The following is a 22430-nucleotide window of genomic DNA, read 5'->3' on the forward strand; positions in this document are numbered from 1 at the left end:
AGTGTTAATTGCTGAAATGAAAATCCCCAATAACATGATAATACGGGTCATTATCACATCGACTAAGAGGTAAATTTTTCTACAGGAATACTACGAAATGATCAATATCTATTTGAAATCAATCATGATGTGCTGACATCATTTTCTGAAATAAACACCTTGGAATGGAAACATAACACCCAATATATGTTCCAGCTAGTGGATTTCCGATAACATATTTCGAATGCCAGCTAGACAGTAAGAAATTCAACATGAAGGGTTTTTTACGCACTTTAAGGCACTTCAATACTTATTTACATTTTAGAAAAATTTAATGAGATTAAGCATCTATGATAAATAAAAAATTCATGATCATCAAGGATCAAACAGCCATGTCCATAATCTCTAGCACAACAATTGGGATGTCACAATATGATAATGACATCAAAATAAGCAGATATGGTAGTTCATGCACTGGTGAATGTCAACTGCATTTGGTAAGGTTACATTGAGGGGTTTCAGTGAAAATGTCATGAACAACACAAAAAGTCAAATTCAAACTGTATTTAGCCAAGACCTGTTGGTTCCCCTGGTATGATGTATTGGAGAAATCTGAGACTGCTGCGATGGCCACCCAAAGCTTTGCGGCAGATATCATCGTGTAAAATCGTAGCCTTTTGTATCCTTGCTCGACTCTCCATAACAAAATGTTATAATACATGATCTCAGCATGTTATTTTACTGTCCACACAGTGTACAAGATATTGCTTTAACAGTATCATGGTGCTGTTCTCAGGTCACTCTAGGGTTGTGTTATTGCATAAGATATAATTTAAGTTAACCTCGCCAAAGGACAATACATGTACGGCTTGGGCCCTTAATTATCAGCACGCAAATCCATAAATTTTTCAACTAAGTGTTACGAAATTAAGCTATTGTATTTGAAATATGTAGTATATCCATGAATCATCTATGAAGGTAGTTTTCTATCAATTGAGTTCTAGTTGCCATAGTAACCATTCAAAATATGCATAAAATCGTGTGAAGGTGAAATTTTGGTTACGCACATACTTTTTTATACTAATTATACACATCTTCATTATATCAGCAATTCAAAATATTTTGGAAAAATAATGCAAGATATTGGCAACTAATTCGAAGATAACATCTCGCTCCGTGGTAGAGATCGTTAAATTCCGTTTGGAATTTTAAAACTTTACAGCAGACCTTGAAGCTCCTGCAGGCATAACATTCTAGGATCAGATAGCTCTGAAGTATTTCACAAACAATTTTTATTTGCAATCAGCTACATTAACATAGCTGAACTTAAGTTTAATGTTCATCTAGATGGTGGCATTGCGGACCCAAATCTATTCTGGCGCACTAAATCCTTGTAGATATACCATTGATTTTCTTAATGGAACACTTTTCAACCTAATAAACAGTACCGACATTTATTCTAGAGATGCTCCATTGAAAAGCTGGTCGTTAAATGACTTCAGAATTATAGTAAAATTGAATTAAAACTTACTTAGAGATCAACAGTTAAAATGGCAAGTGAAAACTGAAGAAAGTTCAGAACATAAAATGAAGATTTTTGACACTTAAAACCTGTTTATACACATTAGGTATGTTGTTTGAAAACTATAGAAATTTGAGTGGGCGGGCATCCCCCTTAACGAAACTAATTAATACCTAATACAATCGACAAAATAATTGCACAAAATTTTAATCATAAAACAAAGAATTTTCAAAGTATTCATATTTTTCAGTTTGCACTTCAGATAAATTTAATTTATTCCAGTTAAGGGAATTAAATTGAGGCCTTATGAAAAAGGGGAGAGAACTTTATAAGGAGTGGGTATTCCGAATTTGCTTATTAGAGAGGTACCTCCCATGTCGGTAGGAAGGTATCCATTATGACATTATTGTATTGCGAGGGATATGATTAACATCTTTTTTCTCTAAAAAGTACGATGTTACGCTTACAAACACATGATGTCAGAATCAATACCTGCTCGCAAGGGTGGATAACTCTGTGATATGCAAATACAGAATTGAAGTGATATAGCTCCTGGCAAATCCCCCACTAAATTGCTACTATGTGTTTTAATTTGATAATTATAGAACAATACTCGGAGCAAATTTAACGGTAAATCTTTATGTTTGCATAAGAATGAGCATAACAGTCAATTTATCTAATTTTATTGTGGCTAGATTTGCTATTGGCGCTTGTATCGATTTCATGCGTTAACCAGAACCTGCATGCACAACGTGTTATGGTCCAAAACTGATTTTATCCTACCAGCATATTTACTATATTGTTATTTGATATTTCAACCTTCACATTATTTATTATCCTGAAACACGGGTTAACTTTTTAAATCCTTGATACTCCTGAGGTAACTACAACTGTAATTACCGTATTCAATCCAATAAGCGCCCAGGGATAAAAATGAAAAGGTGCTAATAAGTCAAAATTATTCCAAATTTATACCGTTTTATGTATTTTTTGTCCTTATTTATGCCTGGGCAATTGAAATTGAGGCCTCTAAAAGGGGGAGGGGCGCTTATAGGGACATGGGCGCTTATTGGGTCGAATACGGTATATCCACCCATGGAATATATTTTATAGCAAATCTGAAGGCAATGCAGGAAAAAAAACCTGACCAATCACAGCCTGAATAGACTTCCTTTTTAGATTAAAAAGACAGTCAGGCCCAATGTCAAAACTACATATCCATCCAGATGGTATTGTTATTCAAGAGAGGGCTTGTTACTTAGCAGGAGAGCTTATTATTGAGCAGGAAAGGGTTATTACTGAACAGGGGGCTTATTACTGAGCATATAGGGGCTTATTATTGAACAGAGTGCTTGAATTACTGAGCAGGGGATTACTATGTAGGGGGCTTATTTGTGAGCAGTGGGCTTATTATTGAGCAGAAAAGGGTTATTACTGAACAGGGGGCTTATTACTGAGCACATGGGGGCTTTTATTACTGAACAGAGTGCTTGAATTACTGAGCAGGGGGATTACTATGTAGGGGGCTTATTTGTGAGCAGTGGGCTTATTATTGAGCAGGAATGGGTTATTACTGAACTGGGACCTAATAGTAAACAGGAAGGGGTTATTACTGAGCTGGAAGGGGTTATTATTGAACAGGAAGGGGTTATTACTGAGCTGAGGAAGGGTAAGATATTAATGGTCTTGTTTGATATATCTAAGTCATATCTTTTATGAAGCATGGCTTAGACATTGAAGTGACATTTGTCAATTTGTCAATTTGTCAGGGAGAGAATTCTCAATTCAAGCGACAGTCAACACTATCAAATTTTTGTCTGGGAAAGGAAGGTCAGGCAATCGATTCTCAGGGACTACATTACAACTCTATATTGGCATTATCACAACTAGAAAGGGGAGATAACTCTATCATTGTGTGTTTGTTAGGTTGTTAGATTGGGCTCAGATCTGACCCAGACATTCAATAATCACCTCATAATTCACTCCGTCATTGTCCTTCAACAGGCTTCAAGGTCAAACACAGGAAATCTGTCTCCCAACAAGCTATATCTGTACATTGGGTTGTAAAATATCCCCCTAATTTGCCAACAATACTTTCTGTTCAAATCCATGTTAAAAATATAACCACCGCACCGATTAACACAGAAATCTATTTTGAAGCAATATTTTTCAGCGACTTAATTTCAAATATTATGTTAATTCTCATCCCCATCAGAGCAAAAATGAGATTTTTAGAAAAAAAAAGGTTTACTTGAAGCTATCAAAAACTTAGAAAATTGTCAATCAATGTCTATTGTGATGTCACGATTACGTCAGATTTCATATATGTCAATTTCTCAGATGTTTTTTTCATAAAGGTATAAAAGTCGGATTTATATGTATGAAAACCAGGAAAAGTGAATTCTAAGGCTTTGCTGCATTGTGAATTAAGGGCCAGATTGTTCCCCTTAAGACCAACAAAGGGTACCTTTGAGACTCCAATACGCCTTAAATTCCTCAACTTGAAGACACCAGTTGTGGTGGAATTTTGGTAAAATGTCTGACACTTTAACCATTTAGCCACTGCAGCTATTTGATCTTAATGTAACCACAAAAAAAATGCCTCATTTTGAAAATGATTTGCAAATATTTCCTTGTGCCACAGGAAATCCAGGTTGAATTGTGCAAGATCGTTTTTCCTTCACTGTAACAAATGGCTTCTCAGGGTCCATTATTAACTTCTATGGCCAAAACGATCGTCGGAAACGACACCTGCCAACATCAGCTGTCGTTTATATTCATATCAAACATTCAAGTGACTGTCACATAAAAGACAACATCATCAACTCGCAAGGACAGGACGGGAACATTTGACAAGCTTATTTCCTCTTTTTGATATTGGCAATATCTCTTTCTCAATTCATTCATTATTGTTGAACAATGAATCGGAAACAAAAATTTAAGAGAGGTCCACGATTATAAATTAAAGGCTTTTTATGATTGTGCTAAAATGTGTAACTGTTTAATGCTTTTTAAATTTGCGAAGCGTATGTTCTGTGGTTTCGTTTATGAAATATATTCGTTGGGTTTTAATTTCATGAAACACTGATTCTTCTATTTGCAATATTTGCACTTTTGCATAACAATAGTGAAATTCAAAATATTTTGTCGATGTTCTGAATTAACAGATTTCAGGAAAACCGCAAATAGAATTAAATATAACCTCCCCCCAACCTGCCCCATCACATTTAACCGCGACACAGTAATTTTTTTCCCGTGGTAATATTATAGTCTGTCGGCCTGTATAAAGTCACAATATTTTTTTGAGCTGCAAAAATGTCAGTTGAAATCAGCCCCAGAAATTGATACCAAAGATGTAGTTAAAATTAGTCTGTACCATGAATATTTGATTTCTTAACAGTATTAATTGGTACAGCAGTTGTTCAAACTTGATGCTTGTATTTATGCCCTGCAGGTAAAGCGTTAGAATTGTACCTGCTGCCCCTATTGCATGATCGTAAAGGCGACTAAATTTAGGATCTTATCTTTTCTCTTCTTCCTAACTGACTTTATCTTTCCTAATGCCTCCCTTGGCACTGCCTCACTTTTGGCCTTGAGTTGAGCATTCGCCCCTGTGAGGAAGGCTCTGGGTTCTGTCCCCTGGCCGAGACACACCAAAGTCTATAAAAGTGGTAGTTTCTACTCCTGATTAGCGCTCAGCAAACAGGGAGTGGGACGACTGGTTCGCCCGTTGTCAGTATAATGTGACCGGGTGGGGTGTGTTGCTTGGTGTCTTCGGCGGCATGCTTCCAGTGATATAGCACTATAAAAAGGGCAACAGTTTCCACTATACAAGAAGACACAACATGAATATACCGCAGTCTCCCAAAACACTCACCTGCACAATACATACACGCAACACACCGCATACATGGGAGGCCGTCCTTACATGACCATAGCTGTTAAGTATTTATAGACGTTAATTAATCAAACAAACAAAACAAACAAAATGCTTGTATTTCTATCTATATATGTATTTTTCCTTTCTGAAAATATATTTCTTAGCAAGCAAATCATCTCTGGTGTTTTTAAGTAAAACTTAACTTTTCTGAAAGTTTCTATTAAACACATTAAGATGCATGCTGTGTCCCATTTGGTATGATCTCGGAATCAAAACACTTCTTAGGGAACAGACAATTTGGAGACTAAATTGCAATTAAACTGCCAGCATAATTTTCATAACAAACCCATAAAATAAATCGCTTCTTTGCAGTTTGCATGCCGACAAGGAGTTCAATAGATGAAACAGCTTTCAATGTGATTCACACGTTTTGTGACTTTTTTGTTGTTGCATTGTAGCACCATACAAAGTCAAGGCTTAATTTTAAGGCCGATGATTTAAATTCCAAATACCGTATTCAAACAAATAAGCACCCAAACCCCTGTAATTAGCCCCTGAGGCCTCTTATTCAATTTCACTGACTTTGAATTTAATGCCGATTGAAAAGATGAAAAATAGATAAGTTTCTTTATTTGATTTCTTTTTGCAAATTGATTTATGGCTTACTATGTGCTTAAGAAAGGACAGTCCAAATTTGGTTCCACTTATTTTGTTAAGTAATGAAATCACTCATGGCACTTTTTGGGTCGAATATTTGGCGCATTCCCCTATTCTTCACAAATGAATGAAAGAAGGATTAATCCATTCCAAATGAGCCAAAATGTTCATAAGAAATCCAACATGACTTGATATATAGTTACTACATGATGCATGCTACAGACTATGGATTGAGTTAATGGACGACAACATGCGGGGCTTTAATTTATTTGAATTTCTGGTTGTTTCCCCCAAATTTATTGGAGATTAGCATTATAACAAAATCTATCAAAGATAATGCAGGATTTTTATTGTAATATTGGCAATATCTTTGATTGATGTTTCTTAAGCTTATGAAATTTCATTTTGGATTAGCGCTGTTTCAGTCCTTGATCAATATGCCACAGTGCAACATTATGTCTCTAGGCTTCTTGGTTTTTGAGAAGAAGTCATTTATAGGGAAAAGATTGAAAAGTCGGATGACAGTCGCCAACGAGGCACCTAGAAAAGTCTAAATGTGTCTCCAGGGGTAATAAGTTTAAAGGATAACCTCAATATGATGTGCAACAGGACAAGACACAATAGGAGGTGATGGGACAGGACAAGTATATGTGTTATTTGAGAGGAGGAAATGTAACTGCCAGACAATTAAAATTTAAACCTAGCTAGGACCTCCGAACACTAGCCGAATGCATTAACGGCTGAGCTTAGCCTGGTCATCAATTATAGACGCTGGAGTCTGATACATCGACACAAAAATCTGCTCCCTCCCCCATTTCCTCAGATGAGACCATAAAAATGGATTTTGTATTGTTCTCCCCCAACTTCACAAACAATACTATGCAACAACTCTCTACTGTGGCGCCATCTTGTGGTGATATTTCCTCTGTACCCATTTACCAATCGTATACCCTATGTCACGAGACAGAGCGCCCACTCATGACGAGATTATACCAAGTTTTATATGAACATTAACCCTTTTTATGTTCTTTTCATTACCACAAGATGTCATTCATGGAAATATAAAAACAATTGTCTTGTTTCTACGTTACTTGACACTTCAACTAGACTATTTTAACGACACGGCTCGTTCAATTTCACCTGTGCTATTGACACCTGAAGATTCCAGAATTCTCTGCTATTGATATTTGGACTGAGCATGCAAAGACTTAATTAACTCATTCAACCCTGAAAACACATTTAAACTTTTCCAATTCAAAGGATGGGCCAGTTCATTATGAATTTTCAGGGGTGAATGAGTTATTAGAATTTGATTCTCTACACATAGTTTGTATGGAAGTTTGGTCGATGGCTTCCCTCTGTGTTATGTCTCAGACAAAACTTATAATGTATCTGCACAATGTCAAGTGTTTCTTAATAGTCCTGAATTTGATGTAATGAAGGCGAGACAAAAGTCATCCGTACCATGAAGCAATTAAAGAAATAATACTGTCAAGTCCTGGACCAATCCAGAAACCACATATGGTGAAATTCCATGGCTCTATCAATTGAGTCAAAGAACCATTTGCTGTCTGCTGAGTGATAGGGACCTGTACTGTGAAGGCAACACTGACCTGCTCGTTTTCAGATTGCCAATGCAAGTGAGACATCAGTATCCAATGAGATCGTGTTGCTCACTTGCAATATGGAGATCCTGTTCTTGTTTAACCAGGCTTAGCACTATATAAATTAAAAGGCAAGAGTTCCACTGTCACAAGGAGCCACAATACGAATATACCACAGCCTCCCAAAACACACTATCACAAGAACGACCAACACTAACATACCACAGCCTCCCAAAACACACTATCACAAGGAGATACAACACAACATACCACAGCTTCCCAAAACACACTATCACAAGACGACACAACACTAACATACCACAGCCTCCTAAAACACACTATCACAAGAGAACACAGCATAAAATGCCACAGCCTCCCAAAACTCACTATAACAAGGAGACACAACACTTACATACATCAGCCTCCCAAAACACTATAACAAGGAGATACAACACAAACATACCACAGCCTCCCAAAACACACTATCACAAGGACACATAACACTAACATACCACAGCCTCCCAAAACACACTATCACAAGGAGATACAACACTAACATACCACAGCCTCCCAAAACACACTATAACAAGGAGATACAACACTAACATACCACAGCCTCCCAAAACACACTATCACAAGGACACATAACACTAACATACAACAACCTCCCAAAACACACTATAACAAGGAGATACAACACTAACATACCACAGCCTCCCAAAACACACTATCACAAGGACACATAACACTAACATACCACAGCCTCCCAAAACACACTATAACAAGGATACACAACACTAACATACCACGACCTCCCCAAACACACTATAACAAGGAGATACAACACTAACATACCACAGCCTCCCAAAACACACTATCACAAGGACACATAACACTAACATACCACAGCCTCCCAAAACACACTATCACAAGGAGACACAATACTAACATACCACAGCCTCCCAAAACACACTATCACAAGGAGATACAACACTAACATACCATAGCCTCTCAAAAAGAACTATCACAAGGAGATACAAAACTAACATACCGCAGCCTCCCAAAACATACTATCACAAGGAGATACAACACTAACATACCACAGCCTCCCAAAACAAACTATCACAAGGACACACAACACTAACATACCACAGCCTCCCAAAACACACTATCACAAGGAGATACAACACTAACATACCACAGCCTCCCAAAACACAATATCACAAGAGGACACAGCATAAAATGCCACAGCCTCCCAAAACACACTATCACAAGGAGACACAACACTAACATACCACAGCCTCCCAAAACATACTATCACAAGGAGATACAACACTAACATACCACAGCCTCCCAAAACACACTATCACAAGGAGATACAACACTGACATACCGCAGCCTCCCAAAACATACTATCACAAGGAGATACAACACTTACATACCACAGCCTCCCAAAACACACTATCACAAGGAGACACAATACTAACATACCATAGCCTCCCAAAACACACTATCACAAGGAGATACAACACTAACATACCATAGCCTCTCAAAAAAAACTATCACAAGGAGATACAATACTAACATACCGCAGCCTCCCAAAACATACTATCACAAGGAGATACAACACTAACATACCACAGCCTCCCAAAACACACTATCACAAGGAGACACAACACTAACATACCACAGCCTCCCAAAACACACTATCACAAGGAGACACAACACTAACATACCACAGCCTCCCAAAACACACTATCACAAGGAGACACAACACTAACATACCACAGCCTCCACAAACATACAGAAATTCATACACCACAGCACTTTGCACCCATAGAAGGCCATCCTTAAATGACCCTGGCTGTTGATAGGGGTTATTAATCTAATAAACCAAATTAAAGAGATCAAATAAACAAAACAATCCTATAATGTTACCACCCAAGTTCACGCTGCCTGTTGAGTCATATTCGCAAGTGTCAAGATAGATATAGATTTTCTTCCCCCACGCATGTTGTATGACACTGTGAACAAATCATTAATCATGAAAGTGGATGTGTTATACCGTGAATGACACCCAGGAATACATGACCCAGCCATTCCAAGTCTTCATGATGACAGAAAGAAACATCAATGTTACATTTCATTTCAAATTTACGAGGCTGCGACAAGACATTTCTGTAAAAAGGGACCAATAAAATGGCCCAAACGTTTGAAAAAGAATAATAAATCTGACCATTAATTGGTCTTACTCCAGCGAAGCTGTCTTTAACGACCCTAGTTAACTTGTCGATAAAACATAAAAATGTCAGACAGTTCGATAATTGTTTTCTAAAAGTGGTTATTGAAAATAAAAATTCCTCAAAATTGTTCTCATAATCAAATGCCAGACCAAACTATTAAGCCATCTAATGGCTTTAATGGCCACACAAGAACTGAAAACTGAACTTAAGGTCTGCAAAGTGTAAATCTGTCAGATTTTGGGGCCAAAAATGGCACAAACCTAGTCCTTTATAAACATTCTATAACAAGAATTCAGTTGAATACAGCAGTATTTTTAATTTATTTTTTTCCTCTGAAAAGATGTATTAATGTATGGTTACGATCGCGTCAATTCGCAGAACATCGCTATGATCACAAATTGATCCGCGGAATGAATCATATATATATATATATACCCTTAAAGCAATATCAAAAATTTTCAAAACTGTTAAAATTTTATTTCATCATTTTTAAATCAAAACGCAAATAATTTTTCTCACTGATAAAAACATGTAGTTTTAGGCTCTTCATGATATAATGGGGAGATTTCTTGACCACCAATATCAAGATAGATCCAGCATGTATACTATGAACTCCAATGAAAAACAAATTTTGACAGTAGGTTTTATAGATTTAGTCTGGTCCCAGGAGGTTTCTAGAAAATGTCATTACAGCCCATTACCTCATGGGTTCATCTTACCAAAACACCGTTTCAATGAATCATGCAAAATCGTTAGTGTATCTGATTATCTGAAAAACTATGTTCTTAGGAAGATGGACAATTACATCTCCACAAATGAAGTCAGATAAAGCTACAAATTCCGCCATTGTGATTTTCTCACCATTCAGTTGCATCTATAGGACCTTGGCAACCAGTTGATTGGTGCTGTGCGATGTGTAATTTTCTAACATCTATGCAGATAATCAGAAGTGGTTTATTGATACGATAATGTGGTAAACACCAATTGTGAAAGCTAAACAGCATTCATACAAATGGTAAACTAGGCACAAATTACTAACATCCCAGCCTATCTCTGTAGTAAGAAGGGATTTTGATTATAAAATCTGCAAGGATAATGTTCTGGGGAGAAGGGTATTACTAAGATCCGAATTTGCTCAATGTTCTTTACAATATAAATGATTACTGGTAACTAAATATCATACATATCTACATTTAATTTGTAGTTTTGTTTTGTTTATTTGATTGAATTAACATCCAGGGTCATGTAAGGACGGCCTCCCATGCATGTGTTGTACGTGTTGCTTGTATGAAGTGCTTTGTGGTGTAATTTTGGGAGACTGCGGTATGTTCATGTTGTGTCTTCTAGTATAGCGGAACTTTTTCCCTTTTTATAGTGCTCTATTACTGAAGCATGCCACAGAAGACACAAAGCAACGTCCTCACCTGGTCACATTATACTGACAACAGGCGAACCAGGTGTTTCTTCCTCACAGGGGCAAGGGCTCAACACATGGCCAAACGTGAGGTGTTAAGAAGATAATAAGTTAGAAAGAAAGAAAAGATCAGTTCCTAAATTTAGTCGCCTTTTACAATCATACAATAGGGGCCACAGGTACAATTCTCATGTCCTACCTCCAGGGCAGGAATTTGGAGCTGATCAAATTGATGACTTTAGACACCAGCACAAATTGTTGGTGGCTAAAGGAGATTTGATAAAGATTGAGCAGTATTTTTAGAGATTGTTGGTAAAGTGGACATAAAAATTCTTCTGCAAATTGTATAAACTGTCTGGTGACTATGTATGGCAATCTTTTATTTTGAATGAACAAAACAAGATAACAAATGGGTACGAGTCCTGATCAGTTTTTAGTAAAGAAGTTAGAGGAATTGTTAATGCTGGCCTTGGAAGTTGCTAAAGGTCATCCACATGAACGACCTTGCCTTATGCTACTGACAATGAGTTATTAGAAGAGCTTTAGCTTCATTTGCATGACTTCTTAGAACTTTAAATAGAAACTGAAGTAATTCATTGAAATAAAACTGCTAGCACTAAATACCAACCATGACCCTTATGAAAATCAAATATTAACTCCTTGCAGGGCCTCTCAGTTAATGAGAAGAAGTCATTTAAAGCCTATTAGCCTTTAACATACCATTTAAATTTGACCTTGAATGAAGGTCAATAGGCAATTCATCTGAACAATCTTGATAACTCTGTATTCCAGCATGCTACAGGTTCAATATCAAGTCTCTTAAATGTTCACTTAATGCGAAAAACATAATTAAGGACTTTTTGATTCTTTTGAACTAACATGACAGAAGGTCAAGGGTCATTTATTTAAATAAGCCTGGCTTAGCCTTTGATCCCAGCAATATTGAACTACAGATCCAATAAAAGGTAAGTTAAATATTCGCTTAATGAGAAGAACCTATTTAAAGACTTTTCATCTGTTATTAACTTATCAGAAGGTCAAGGTCATTCATTAAAACAAACCTGGCTATAGCCTTCCATCCCAGCAATATTGTGATACAGACCAAATATGAATTCCCTAGTGCTCAATTGGGTATTGACGAGATGTTGTTTAAATGTATTAATTAACATATATTTGATCCCAGTGTGACCTACAATATAGGTCAAGGTCATTCATTTTTGGCAATTAATTGCTGACAATGGTTCCAGAAATGTTGGCTCTGTTAATTGTGTTGGATTGTGCTTGCGACTCTGACTTGTACCTTTGAAGTTAGATCTATACGTATTTCTTACAATAATTCATCATTTGTAAGCTAATGCAGGAACTTAGGTTGACAACCATGCATGCAAAGACGCGGCGCCCATCAATTCTTTGTTATACATTAAACAGAAACTTTTCCTTGTGATTAATGACAATGTGACGTACGGCTAAGGTCATCAATCATTATAAAAAACCTAAATACGCGGATATACCGCCTAAAGAACGACTAGGATAAATCTAACGGCTAGCGATCAGGAAGAACTTGGCGATAAATCAACTGTATTCCATGAGGAATATACTTAGACATGTTCAATATTACATAACAGAAATATATACGTTTGTCATTCTGGCGGAAAATTTTCTTTAATTTTTTTTTGTCTTGTAATTCTCTTATGTATCTATCTTGAAAATTGTACCATTAGAACCAAAAGCAATTTGTGATATATTTCATTTTATCTTATTTTGATGACTTCCCAATTGCATGGTATAGAGACTTCAGAGAAAATTTATGCAATTCTTTACAAACATATATTTGTCCAATGCAAGAAGATATTCAAGACAATATTGTACTTTTTTAAGGCAATGTCAATTTTCTGACTGAATAAATCTGAAAATCCTAAAAAAAATTATTGTTATTTTTGCTTTTTGTCCTCCAAGCTGAAAATCTATAGGTCGAAAAGGACAACCATTCCATAATGAACGGATCACCGGCTGTCAATTTAACATCCGGGTACCCAACGTTCCTTTGCATTTTTTATTGTACATTGAATAGGTATGTATACATGCATTGGCGAGCAGGATGTGTGGCTACATGCTGACTGGCAATTGGTCAATACAGAGTCAGAACGTTGCAGAGATTTTTGCAGTTGTGTCTATATATCAGATCAACTGGACAAGAAGTCCAATTCTGCCTGTCAAAAATATATCAATAGGTCAGAATATATCTGATGTAGAACCACTACAGCCAATATTTGTTTTCGTATATATTTACATAAACACGTATAACATACAGTCCCTTGTGAATGTTTTCATAGAAAAACAAATCATGAATGAAAATATCAACCCCAATAATGACGGACATGAAATATTTTGCTGAATAGTTTGCAAGCTTGTCAATCAAATTTGGACACCGCTGTGGCACTCGATGTAAATTGTCAATCAAATATTGGAACATATACTATACAAACATAATTTCATGGTCAGAAGTTGATTTCATTTTATATTTTTTCATTGTTGTACTTATTTAAATTTAACATTTACACAGGATTTGTTGAAAAATCTCACTGCACAAAAAATATCATTCATACATTTTTATGGAAAAATAAATATTTAATTGGATATTTTTTTATCATAAAATCAGCTGGATGTGCCATTTCCAATTCCTTTGCATCCAGTTGACTGAGGTCCGAAGTTTTAGTTCCAGCTTATAATGCTTTTACCAGCAAAAATTTTTAAAATTGAAATAAGAGGGAAATTCTAGTTAAAAAAAACATGTTTGACATTACGTTAAGTTCAACTGCTATACAAAAAGAAATTCAACATGGCAAATTAATTAATATCACACTACACTCAAATCTGTCTATAAAGACACCTAAAGGAGAGAGAAAAATTGTCAATATATCCAGTTGGTCATTATACACAGGTCAACTTGTGTTGAAATTGACCATTTGTGATCCTGAGAAAGTGGTCTTATAAAGCAGGTGGTCTTTATACAGAGGTGGTCGCTAAGGCAGGTTGGACTGAAGTTTATAAGTACAATGATGAATGTGGATCATCTATTTATGTCACATTTGGCTAAACGTCATTATAGGGACACATCTGCTCAGATAGAGTAAGTAAATTAGTTGATAGAAATAACATACATTACATTAAAGAGAAAATCACTGAGACTTCCTAAAATAGCTTTCAGATAAAGGACACAAATGTCAGCCGACTCAGGTGACCCTGCGCTTTTTTCTTAGGTTCTTATAGCAATACAACCACCATGGATTTTAGTTGTTATAAATTAGACAGTGAAAGAAAGTCGAAGTACCCAGAGAACAGCCACCAAACTGCATTTAGTACCTACATTGTAGCAACAGTTGCTCCATGTGGATGTCACTATTAAAATCCTCAGAGTTGGTTGACAAAATGATAACAGGTTAATAAATTCTTATGTCTACTCTGGTTAATGTTTATAAAGATACAAATGATAATGTATTTAACCCGATAATAAGTCCCCAGAACGCTTAAAAATGAAACAAATAATGCGAAGCTTAATTGAGCCAAATTTTGACTTAAAGGCTTTCATAAAATTAATGCATAACATATAAGCCATGAATCAATTTGAAAAAATTAAGAAACCTACAGTTTTGATAAATTCTGCATTTAATTTGAGAGGTACTTTTAGGGATAGGGTACTTATTGGGTTGAATACTGTATCCATCCAAACCTTTAATAGATCTCAATTGATACAAAACATTGGATGCAGATGTACAGAACACTGTTATATATAATGCTGCTTCAAGCAAGACAAAACCTTACAATAAGAGCCAATGAAGACAATTTTCCTGTAATTTGATAAGATTTTGAATTTGTTCAGTTGACAATTTCCCAACAGCAGGCTAAGAAATGATTAGAGTAACACAAAGGATGTTTTGTAGCTTAGAAAAAAGTACTTCCAGCAGTAAAAACACGTTCAGCTTTTTGTAATTTAGCAAATTCGATTTGTATGTTCTATAATACGTGTATCATATTGCCCTATAGCTTCAGGAAAAACCTTGGTTCACTTCACAGGATAAGAGTCTGTAAAATGGAAATAAATTCAATCTTGTATGTTTCCAACGGCTATATATAATTTTGATGCTAGCTTGCATGAAACTTTATATACATGCAGTAAGCTTCATACATTTCTGATCCAACTTATTTCAGGAAAGGCAATTCAATTGCTGTTCAATTTCGCATTATGATACCTTTCATAGATTTCAGAATATGTTTCAATTCATCACCACACAGTGCTGGATTAATTTCAGTTGTACATGCTAAAATGTGGTCGTTATCAAAGTTAAATGTGTCATCACGATATTCACCTTATTTTAGCCTTGAGAAGAACACCATCAGACGAATATTGATTTTGATTACGATAATACCAATGAACATCGTCAACGTGGCGGAGAAAAAGTGCAAATCACCCTTTGATGGCTGAAATCCCTTTGTGAGAAAGGAAACGGATAAGACAAATTTCTCGTCGATGCCGCACGGCCTTTTAACATCGTACAGCCCATTCATTATTTCATTATCTGTATCAGTAGGAATTTATTAGGCCAAGAAATGAATTTATATGCCAAAGTAATTTTCTCCGTGAAAATCCCCCTGGTCCAGACAACAGCTAACACATTCATCTATGCCAACTTGTTTTCTTGTGATAATGTTTTTTTATTCTAAAGAATAAATCTTGGGTTCTTTATCAAAGCAGCCTCTTTCCGAATCATAAATATCGCTGGTTGGTTAGTTCACATTATAGGCTTATAGATGTCCTGTCAACAGATAGGGTCATTCAAGGGTGGCCTCCCCTGTTAGTAATATGTTTACTGTGTGTATGAATGTCTGTATGTTTTGGGAAGCTGCGGTATATTCTTACCGTGTCTTCTTGTAGGGTAAAGGCCGGTAATTCCGGACGCTTTGGAGCAACACAACAAATAGGCCAGTATTGTTCTGACATACAAACCCGATTCGGAGTTACAACGAATGAATTGTATAAAGACACAAGCTTTGCTAAAGGAAAACGCAGAGATGACTCGAATGACAGGAAGTGACATACGTATTCTAGTAAAAAAACAACGTTGCATGTATGACCGCCAATTCCGGACAGCCGGTCGGCAATTCCGGACAGGTGGATTACAATATTCTAACAACAATATCTTAAGATTGTGGTATTACACAGGAATCAAAATAGTATATATATAGTTATGTTTGTGTTTATATATCACATGTACTTTGAATTGATGATTAGGAAGCATAATATATTGCCGCTATTGCCGGGACCACGTGGCCAAATGAACATGACCACGTAAGTGTGTTCGTATGGACATTTGAAATGCAAAATTATGTTTTTCTTATGCAATGTGTGTTGGTGCTAAAACCAATGTAACTACGTGTAACTCATTATGATAACATGATATTAAAGTTGTATGGTCTTAACTTTCGCTCTTTTTGTCATAATGAAAACCATATTTTTCTCCGTCTGTCCGAGTTTTAAACATTCTGATTTTACCACTTTTTATAAAGTTGTAGCACTGGAAGAATTATTCAAAACCGAGAATATATGATCCCTAGATTTCTGCTCTCTTATAGGCCGACATGTGCTTTTGGGGAGCTAGATCATATTAAATGTTTAAGTGACATATCGTTACAGAGAAATCAAAAGGCAATATAACTTGAAGTAAATTTTAATTTCGCGGTGTTAACCAACTTGAACATATACGTGCAGTAGTCGTAGTGAACAACAACGCTTGTCAAATCAATTCTTCAACACTTTTTAAGGTATTTAATGCACATCATTTTTAATTCAATTTTGCTCTTTCAAAATTGTTATCATATGCACGTGATGTTTTTTTGATGATTTATGTCAATTTGTTTGTGTGATTAGCTCCATGCTAAATATGCCATCCTCAATAAATAAAGTATTATCATTATTATTATTAAAACAAAAACACTTAAAATACAATATATGTCAATGGAATGATTTTTTTTCTTTTCATTTTTTCTGTTTCTTTTCTTCGCGTTTTGCCTTTCTTTCCAGTTTTGCTAATTCTAGTTTTTGTTTCTTTTCAAAAGCCTCGCGTTTCTCTTTGATGATTGAATCGCTTGTAAGCAATCTGTGCGATTTTATTGACGCGCGACCACGCTTGCTTTGAAGATTTTCAGTTTTACCCTTGCTCTTTTCAGGTGTGAAGATCTCCTCAACGTTAGAGTTCCATAATGTAGAATCAGCGATAAGAGCAACGCCGTTGTCATCGGCTGTTGCAATAATTTCAATTTCTCCTGATTTTATTAATTCTAATAATTGCTGAGGGTCATCGACAGGAGGACATACAGAAGTAGATAAGTCCGTTGAGGGAAGTTCTGAAGAAATTGAGTTAATAGTGTCGAGCGAAATCTCCGTGGGAGAAACAGTGGTGGATGAATTTTCTGTGAACATGTCTGTAGCGAGAAGATTTTCGTCGGCGACAGAAACACTTGCCGAGCTTAGGCTTGGTGACAATAAGGTAGTGACAGGTTGAAATATGCCAGAGGAAATAGATGGCACATCATGGGATCGAGAGATGTCATTAGGCGGCAGAGATACGCTGGCAGAGGCAGGGGATCGAGAGGTGTCAGTAGTCGGCAGAGATACGCTGGCAGAGGCAGGGGATCGAGAGGTGTCAGTAATCGGCAGAGATACGCTGGCAGAGGCAGGGGATCGAGAGGTGTCAGTAGTCGGCAGAGATACGCTGGCAGAGGCAGGGGATCGAGAGGTGTCAGTAGTTGGCAGAGATACGCTGGCAGAGGCAGGGGATCGAGAGGTGTTAGTAGTCGGCAGAGATACGCTGGCAGTTGGAGGCGAAGGCTTATCGAAAAGATGGCTTGGCGCGTAAGCACTTCTGGGTATCGCGTCTTTGTTTACGGGGAAGATGCCACACCCTCTAAATCCACTTACGATATTGGTAGTAGTAATACCTGCCTCCCAAGCCTGACATAACAAAGATGGAAAAGTCCACTTGTTGATGACATTACAAGCGGAGGCACTCAGGAAATCGGAGCAGGCTCGGTTGTACGCCTTATTAAATGGGCCAAATACAGACCTATCGAGAGGCTGTAAAAAGTGTGTTGTGTGCGGCGGTAGAGCTAATATATGAATATTTTCCGATTCTGCTAGTTCCAACAACCCAAGAGTTTCATGAGACCCATGCCCATCAAGGATTAAAAGCTGTGGCCTTTCAGGCCCGCAGTTAGGCAAGAACACCCCCCGGAACCATTCCTCCCCAAGTTCCTCATTCATCCAAGCCTTGTCATTGAAGGTCCACACGGACTTGGGAGGGGCAGCCGCGGTATTATATCCGTACAGACTTTTCTTTGTCTTGCCTTTCACGATGATCATAGGAGGCATGGCATCTCCCTTTGCGTTCACTGTTGCCATTATTGTAATATTAGTTCTATCATTTGCAGTTCTGCCGACAACACTTTTTGATCCTTTCGCGGCAATTACACGCACGGGCGTATGTGTAAGTTGCTTACCCGTTTCATCAGCATTCCAGATGCGTTCGGGTGCATTCTGGAGGTTTAACTTTGCGACAACTTCAGATAAAGTATGGAAATAATTATCTACGACAGAACTGTTGAGCATCCGTGCTCTAACCGTTCCTAACGGTTCTGGCTTGCGTAGTGTCAGGTCTGGGTGGCGTGCTTTCAATCCATTCCACCAGTGTTTTGTTGGAGCCCCATTCTTGAAAACGGAGGCGTTCATTCTCCGGCACAAGATTCCGGTCCTGGTTAAAAGTTGTTGTCGCGACACCCCAAAACCCCGGTCGGCACTTTTCTTTATGTTTGAAACGATCTTCTTTTCAACATCCTCTGGAAGGGCAGGTTTTCTCCCTATCTTTGCACCTATTTCTGATTTATTTGTTACCTTGTCGCTTAAGGTAGACTTGGCAATTCCATATTTCATTGCAGCTTTGCGGACTGAAAGCCCTTCCCTCACAGCATTAACGGCAAGTGCCAAATTTTCTTCAGAGTGGACCTGACGTTTTTTAGTATTCGTTCTCTGTTTTGAAGACATTCTGCAAATAAGTATGTATATAATATTTAATAGACATATAAAACTTTATCTACAGACAAAATATGACAAATATTAAATATTTACATGTATGGAGCTTACAAGAAAACAAGTAAGTATGTAACATTTTTTAATAAAAATACATTCACAACGAATTATAAGTTTGTTTTTATTTGTTAACGTCTATGTATAGCTACATATATTCAAAGAACAAGAAATGTTTATATTACTTTATTATTCTATCTTATATCTTTTTAAACGTAACCAAATCATTGAAAGTATACATGTAGTGTTAACTGTTTTATGATATTTGAAGCAATCATTACATTAAATTTTTAAAAAGATGTAGTTTTCACTGTATTTTTAGCATTAAAATTCGCTGTCCGGAATTACGATCCCTTCAAAAAAAGTGGGCCGGTAAATCCGGACACCAGGAGTTTGCTATTTTTTTAAAACAAATCTTTGATAAATGTCTAAATTTAATCTAAAAAGTACCATTTAAGTGCACAAGAAAAAACATTAAATCGTGCGTAGAAATTCCTAAGATTAATATACTTACATTTTCACAAATATATTCTGTCGGATTGTAGAGGTCAAACTTTCCCGGGAACAAACTTTCTGGAGAGGAAGTGGAAATTTCCGGAAAACCCGGCTTTGTTTTTTATTTTACAACCTCCTTACTACCGGAAGTAAATAATCAAAATGATCGGAATCTTTGTGGGGAACAAACAAAACAACGCTCTTTTTGCTGAGAAAAGCTTTATTTCCAATAATAACATTTATCTACAAAGTGTCCGGAATTAGCGACCGTCCGGAATTACCGGCCTTTACCCTAATAGTGGAACTCTAATTTCCATTTTATAGTGCTATCTCACTGAAGCATACCACTAAAGACACCAGACAGCATTCACCCCATTCAGTCATATTATACTGACAAGCAAAAAACCAGTCGTCCCACTTCCTTAATGCTTAGCACTAAAGCAGGAGCAGAAACTACCACTTTTATAGACTTTGGCGTGTCTTGGCCTGGGGACAGAACCCAAAACCTTCCTCACAGGGAAGAAAGCTCAATTAAAAGCTAAAAGTGAGGTGGTGTCAAAAAGGCGTTAATAAGTAGAAAGTCCGTTAAGAAGGATAGAAAAGATAATTAAGAGCGATGGTCCTTAATAAGCCCCAATAGCATGATAGTCAAGTAAATTTGGCCCCCCTTTGTTGCAATTTTTTAAGTGCTCTGGGCACTAATTACAGCGAATACGATATGCAAATTAGAGTATCATATTTGTCACTACAAACAAGGTTTGTGAACTTGAGAACAATTATTTGAACATTTTTGCCATCAAAGATTAATAGCTATTTTTAATTGATTCGTTAATTATCTCTAAAACAAGCAGAATGTAATTACATCTCCTTTGTCGTAGGCGTTTTATTGACATACAAATACAGTTGTCAAGGATGCTTGTGTAACAATGACATTTAACACTAATTATACAAAATATTTAATTTCCATCAGAAATTGCAGTAAATAGTAAATATTTGAGTATTCAAATTTATTTGTTCATTGTGTAATTTTTGTTTGATTAATTGCAAGCATTGCAAATGGTGACTGAATGGTTAAGATGTCCTAACATAACCACTAGCCCTCCACTTCAGGTTCATAGTGGCTGAGTGGTTAACGTGTCTGACATTCTATCACTAGCTCTCCTCCTCTGGGTTGTGGTGACTGAGTGGTTTAGGTGTCTGACATTCTATCACTTGTCTTCCATCTCTTGGTCACAGTGGCTAAGTGGTTAAGGCGTCTGACATTCTACCACTAGCCCTTCACCTCTGGATCTCAGTGGCCCGGAGTGGTTAAGGTGTCTGACATTCTACCACTAGCTCTCCTCCTCTGGGTTGTGATTGCCGATTATGATCAACTGCTGTCCTTCAGCCAGATTAAGCTGGAGTCTAGAGACTTGGCGCTTGGCCCAGGGAAGTCAGTGGACCAGGTGGTGTTCGGCTCCAAGGAGCACCACAAGATGGAGAGGCTGCGGCGCCTTTCCATTCAATTCTGTCTGATATAGACTTTCTGACGGTAGGTCTATATAGGGTTCGATGTGGCCTGAGTCGGATATCTGAGACAGAGCAGGCCGACATTCAAGGACAGAGTTACCTCTGCCCTGAAACCAGGGCATTGAGAGGCCTTGGGCGTCTTTACAGTGTCATTGCTCGCCAATGTCTTGTTGGCTAGGCGTTTTTTCTGTGTTGAAACAACGCCGGTCGAAGAACCTTACGGTCCCGAATGTTGATGCTCCCTTCTCGGGGTCCACTCTTTGGAGGGGATCAGAAGGATTTGAAGGAGGAATCGGTCGCTTCTGCCCTTCTTTTGAAGGAGTTTGCGACGGGAAGGCCGTACTCGCAGGGGTCCGTGCCTCCCAAGAAGAAGGCTAGAACTTCAGCTCCTCAGGTCTACTGCACAGCCGAAGTCGAAGCTTACTTCAAGGGCAACAAGGGGAAGGGTGCACATAAAAAATAAAAAAAAAAAAAAACAAAAAAAAAAACAAAGAAAAAAAAAAAAAAAAATAAAGAACCCTCCTGGGGGTAAGAAGACGGTTCCTGACTCTTTTTCCCCTCCTTGGCCATTCCAGACGATGGAGTCTGTTCTGGAGGGACCGCCGCTCTCCAGTTTTATATTCCGGTCACTTCTCCGCAGGATTCAGTTTCGGGTTCGATTATCCCGCCTGGGAGGGTTTCTGATTGCCGATCAGAGTGGAAGGAAATTCACAGAGGACACAGTCGTTAAGATCCGCCCTTGGCATCAAGTCCGGGGGATCTTGCCACATGCTTTTAAAGGGCCGGTCGAGGAGGTGCCTATTAGCTTGGCGTCCCCGACAAGCCCTCACGGAGCCACCTCTAAGATGAAGGAGCCTACTTCAAGTCCCATCAAGAAGTCGGCCGGTCACTTGCAACGGGAAGGTTTTTTCAGTTCGGGATGCCTTTCGGGCTCACGACAGATCACCAAGCTGCTGCATGTGTGTTTCTCGAAGTTGCCAGGTACTGACT

At 37.5% G+C, this 22430-nt stretch overlaps 2 protein-coding genes across 2 annotated transcripts in view; both read right to left on the minus strand.

The window, feature by feature from the left end:
* The window catches only part of LOC138330356 (tumor protein p53-inducible protein 11-like), a 166480-nt gene that overhangs the window by 100204 nt on the left and 43846 nt on the right, over positions 1 to 22430 (minus strand). The window lies entirely within an intron of this gene.
* On the minus strand, positions 16830 to 19394 carry LOC138328851 (tigger transposable element-derived protein 1-like). Its single transcript, XM_069275573.1, has one exon. It carries the CDS (start codon positions 19392 to 19394, stop codon positions 17334 to 17336), a length of 2061 nt encoding a protein of 686 aa, XP_069131674.1. The 3' UTR covers positions 16830 to 17333.

This window comes from Argopecten irradians, chromosome 8, assembly GCF_041381155.1.
Source record: "Argopecten irradians isolate NY chromosome 8, Ai_NY, whole genome shotgun sequence".
In the NCBI taxonomy this organism is placed as follows: Eukaryota; Metazoa; Mollusca; class Bivalvia; order Pectinida; family Pectinidae; genus Argopecten; species Argopecten irradians.

Bases quoted from the DNA above. Each gene is read 5' to 3' on its own strand.
- LOC138328851 (XM_069275573.1), bottom strand. From the start codon at position 19,394: ATGTCTTCAAAACAGAGAACGAATACTAAAAAACGTCAGGTCCACTCT.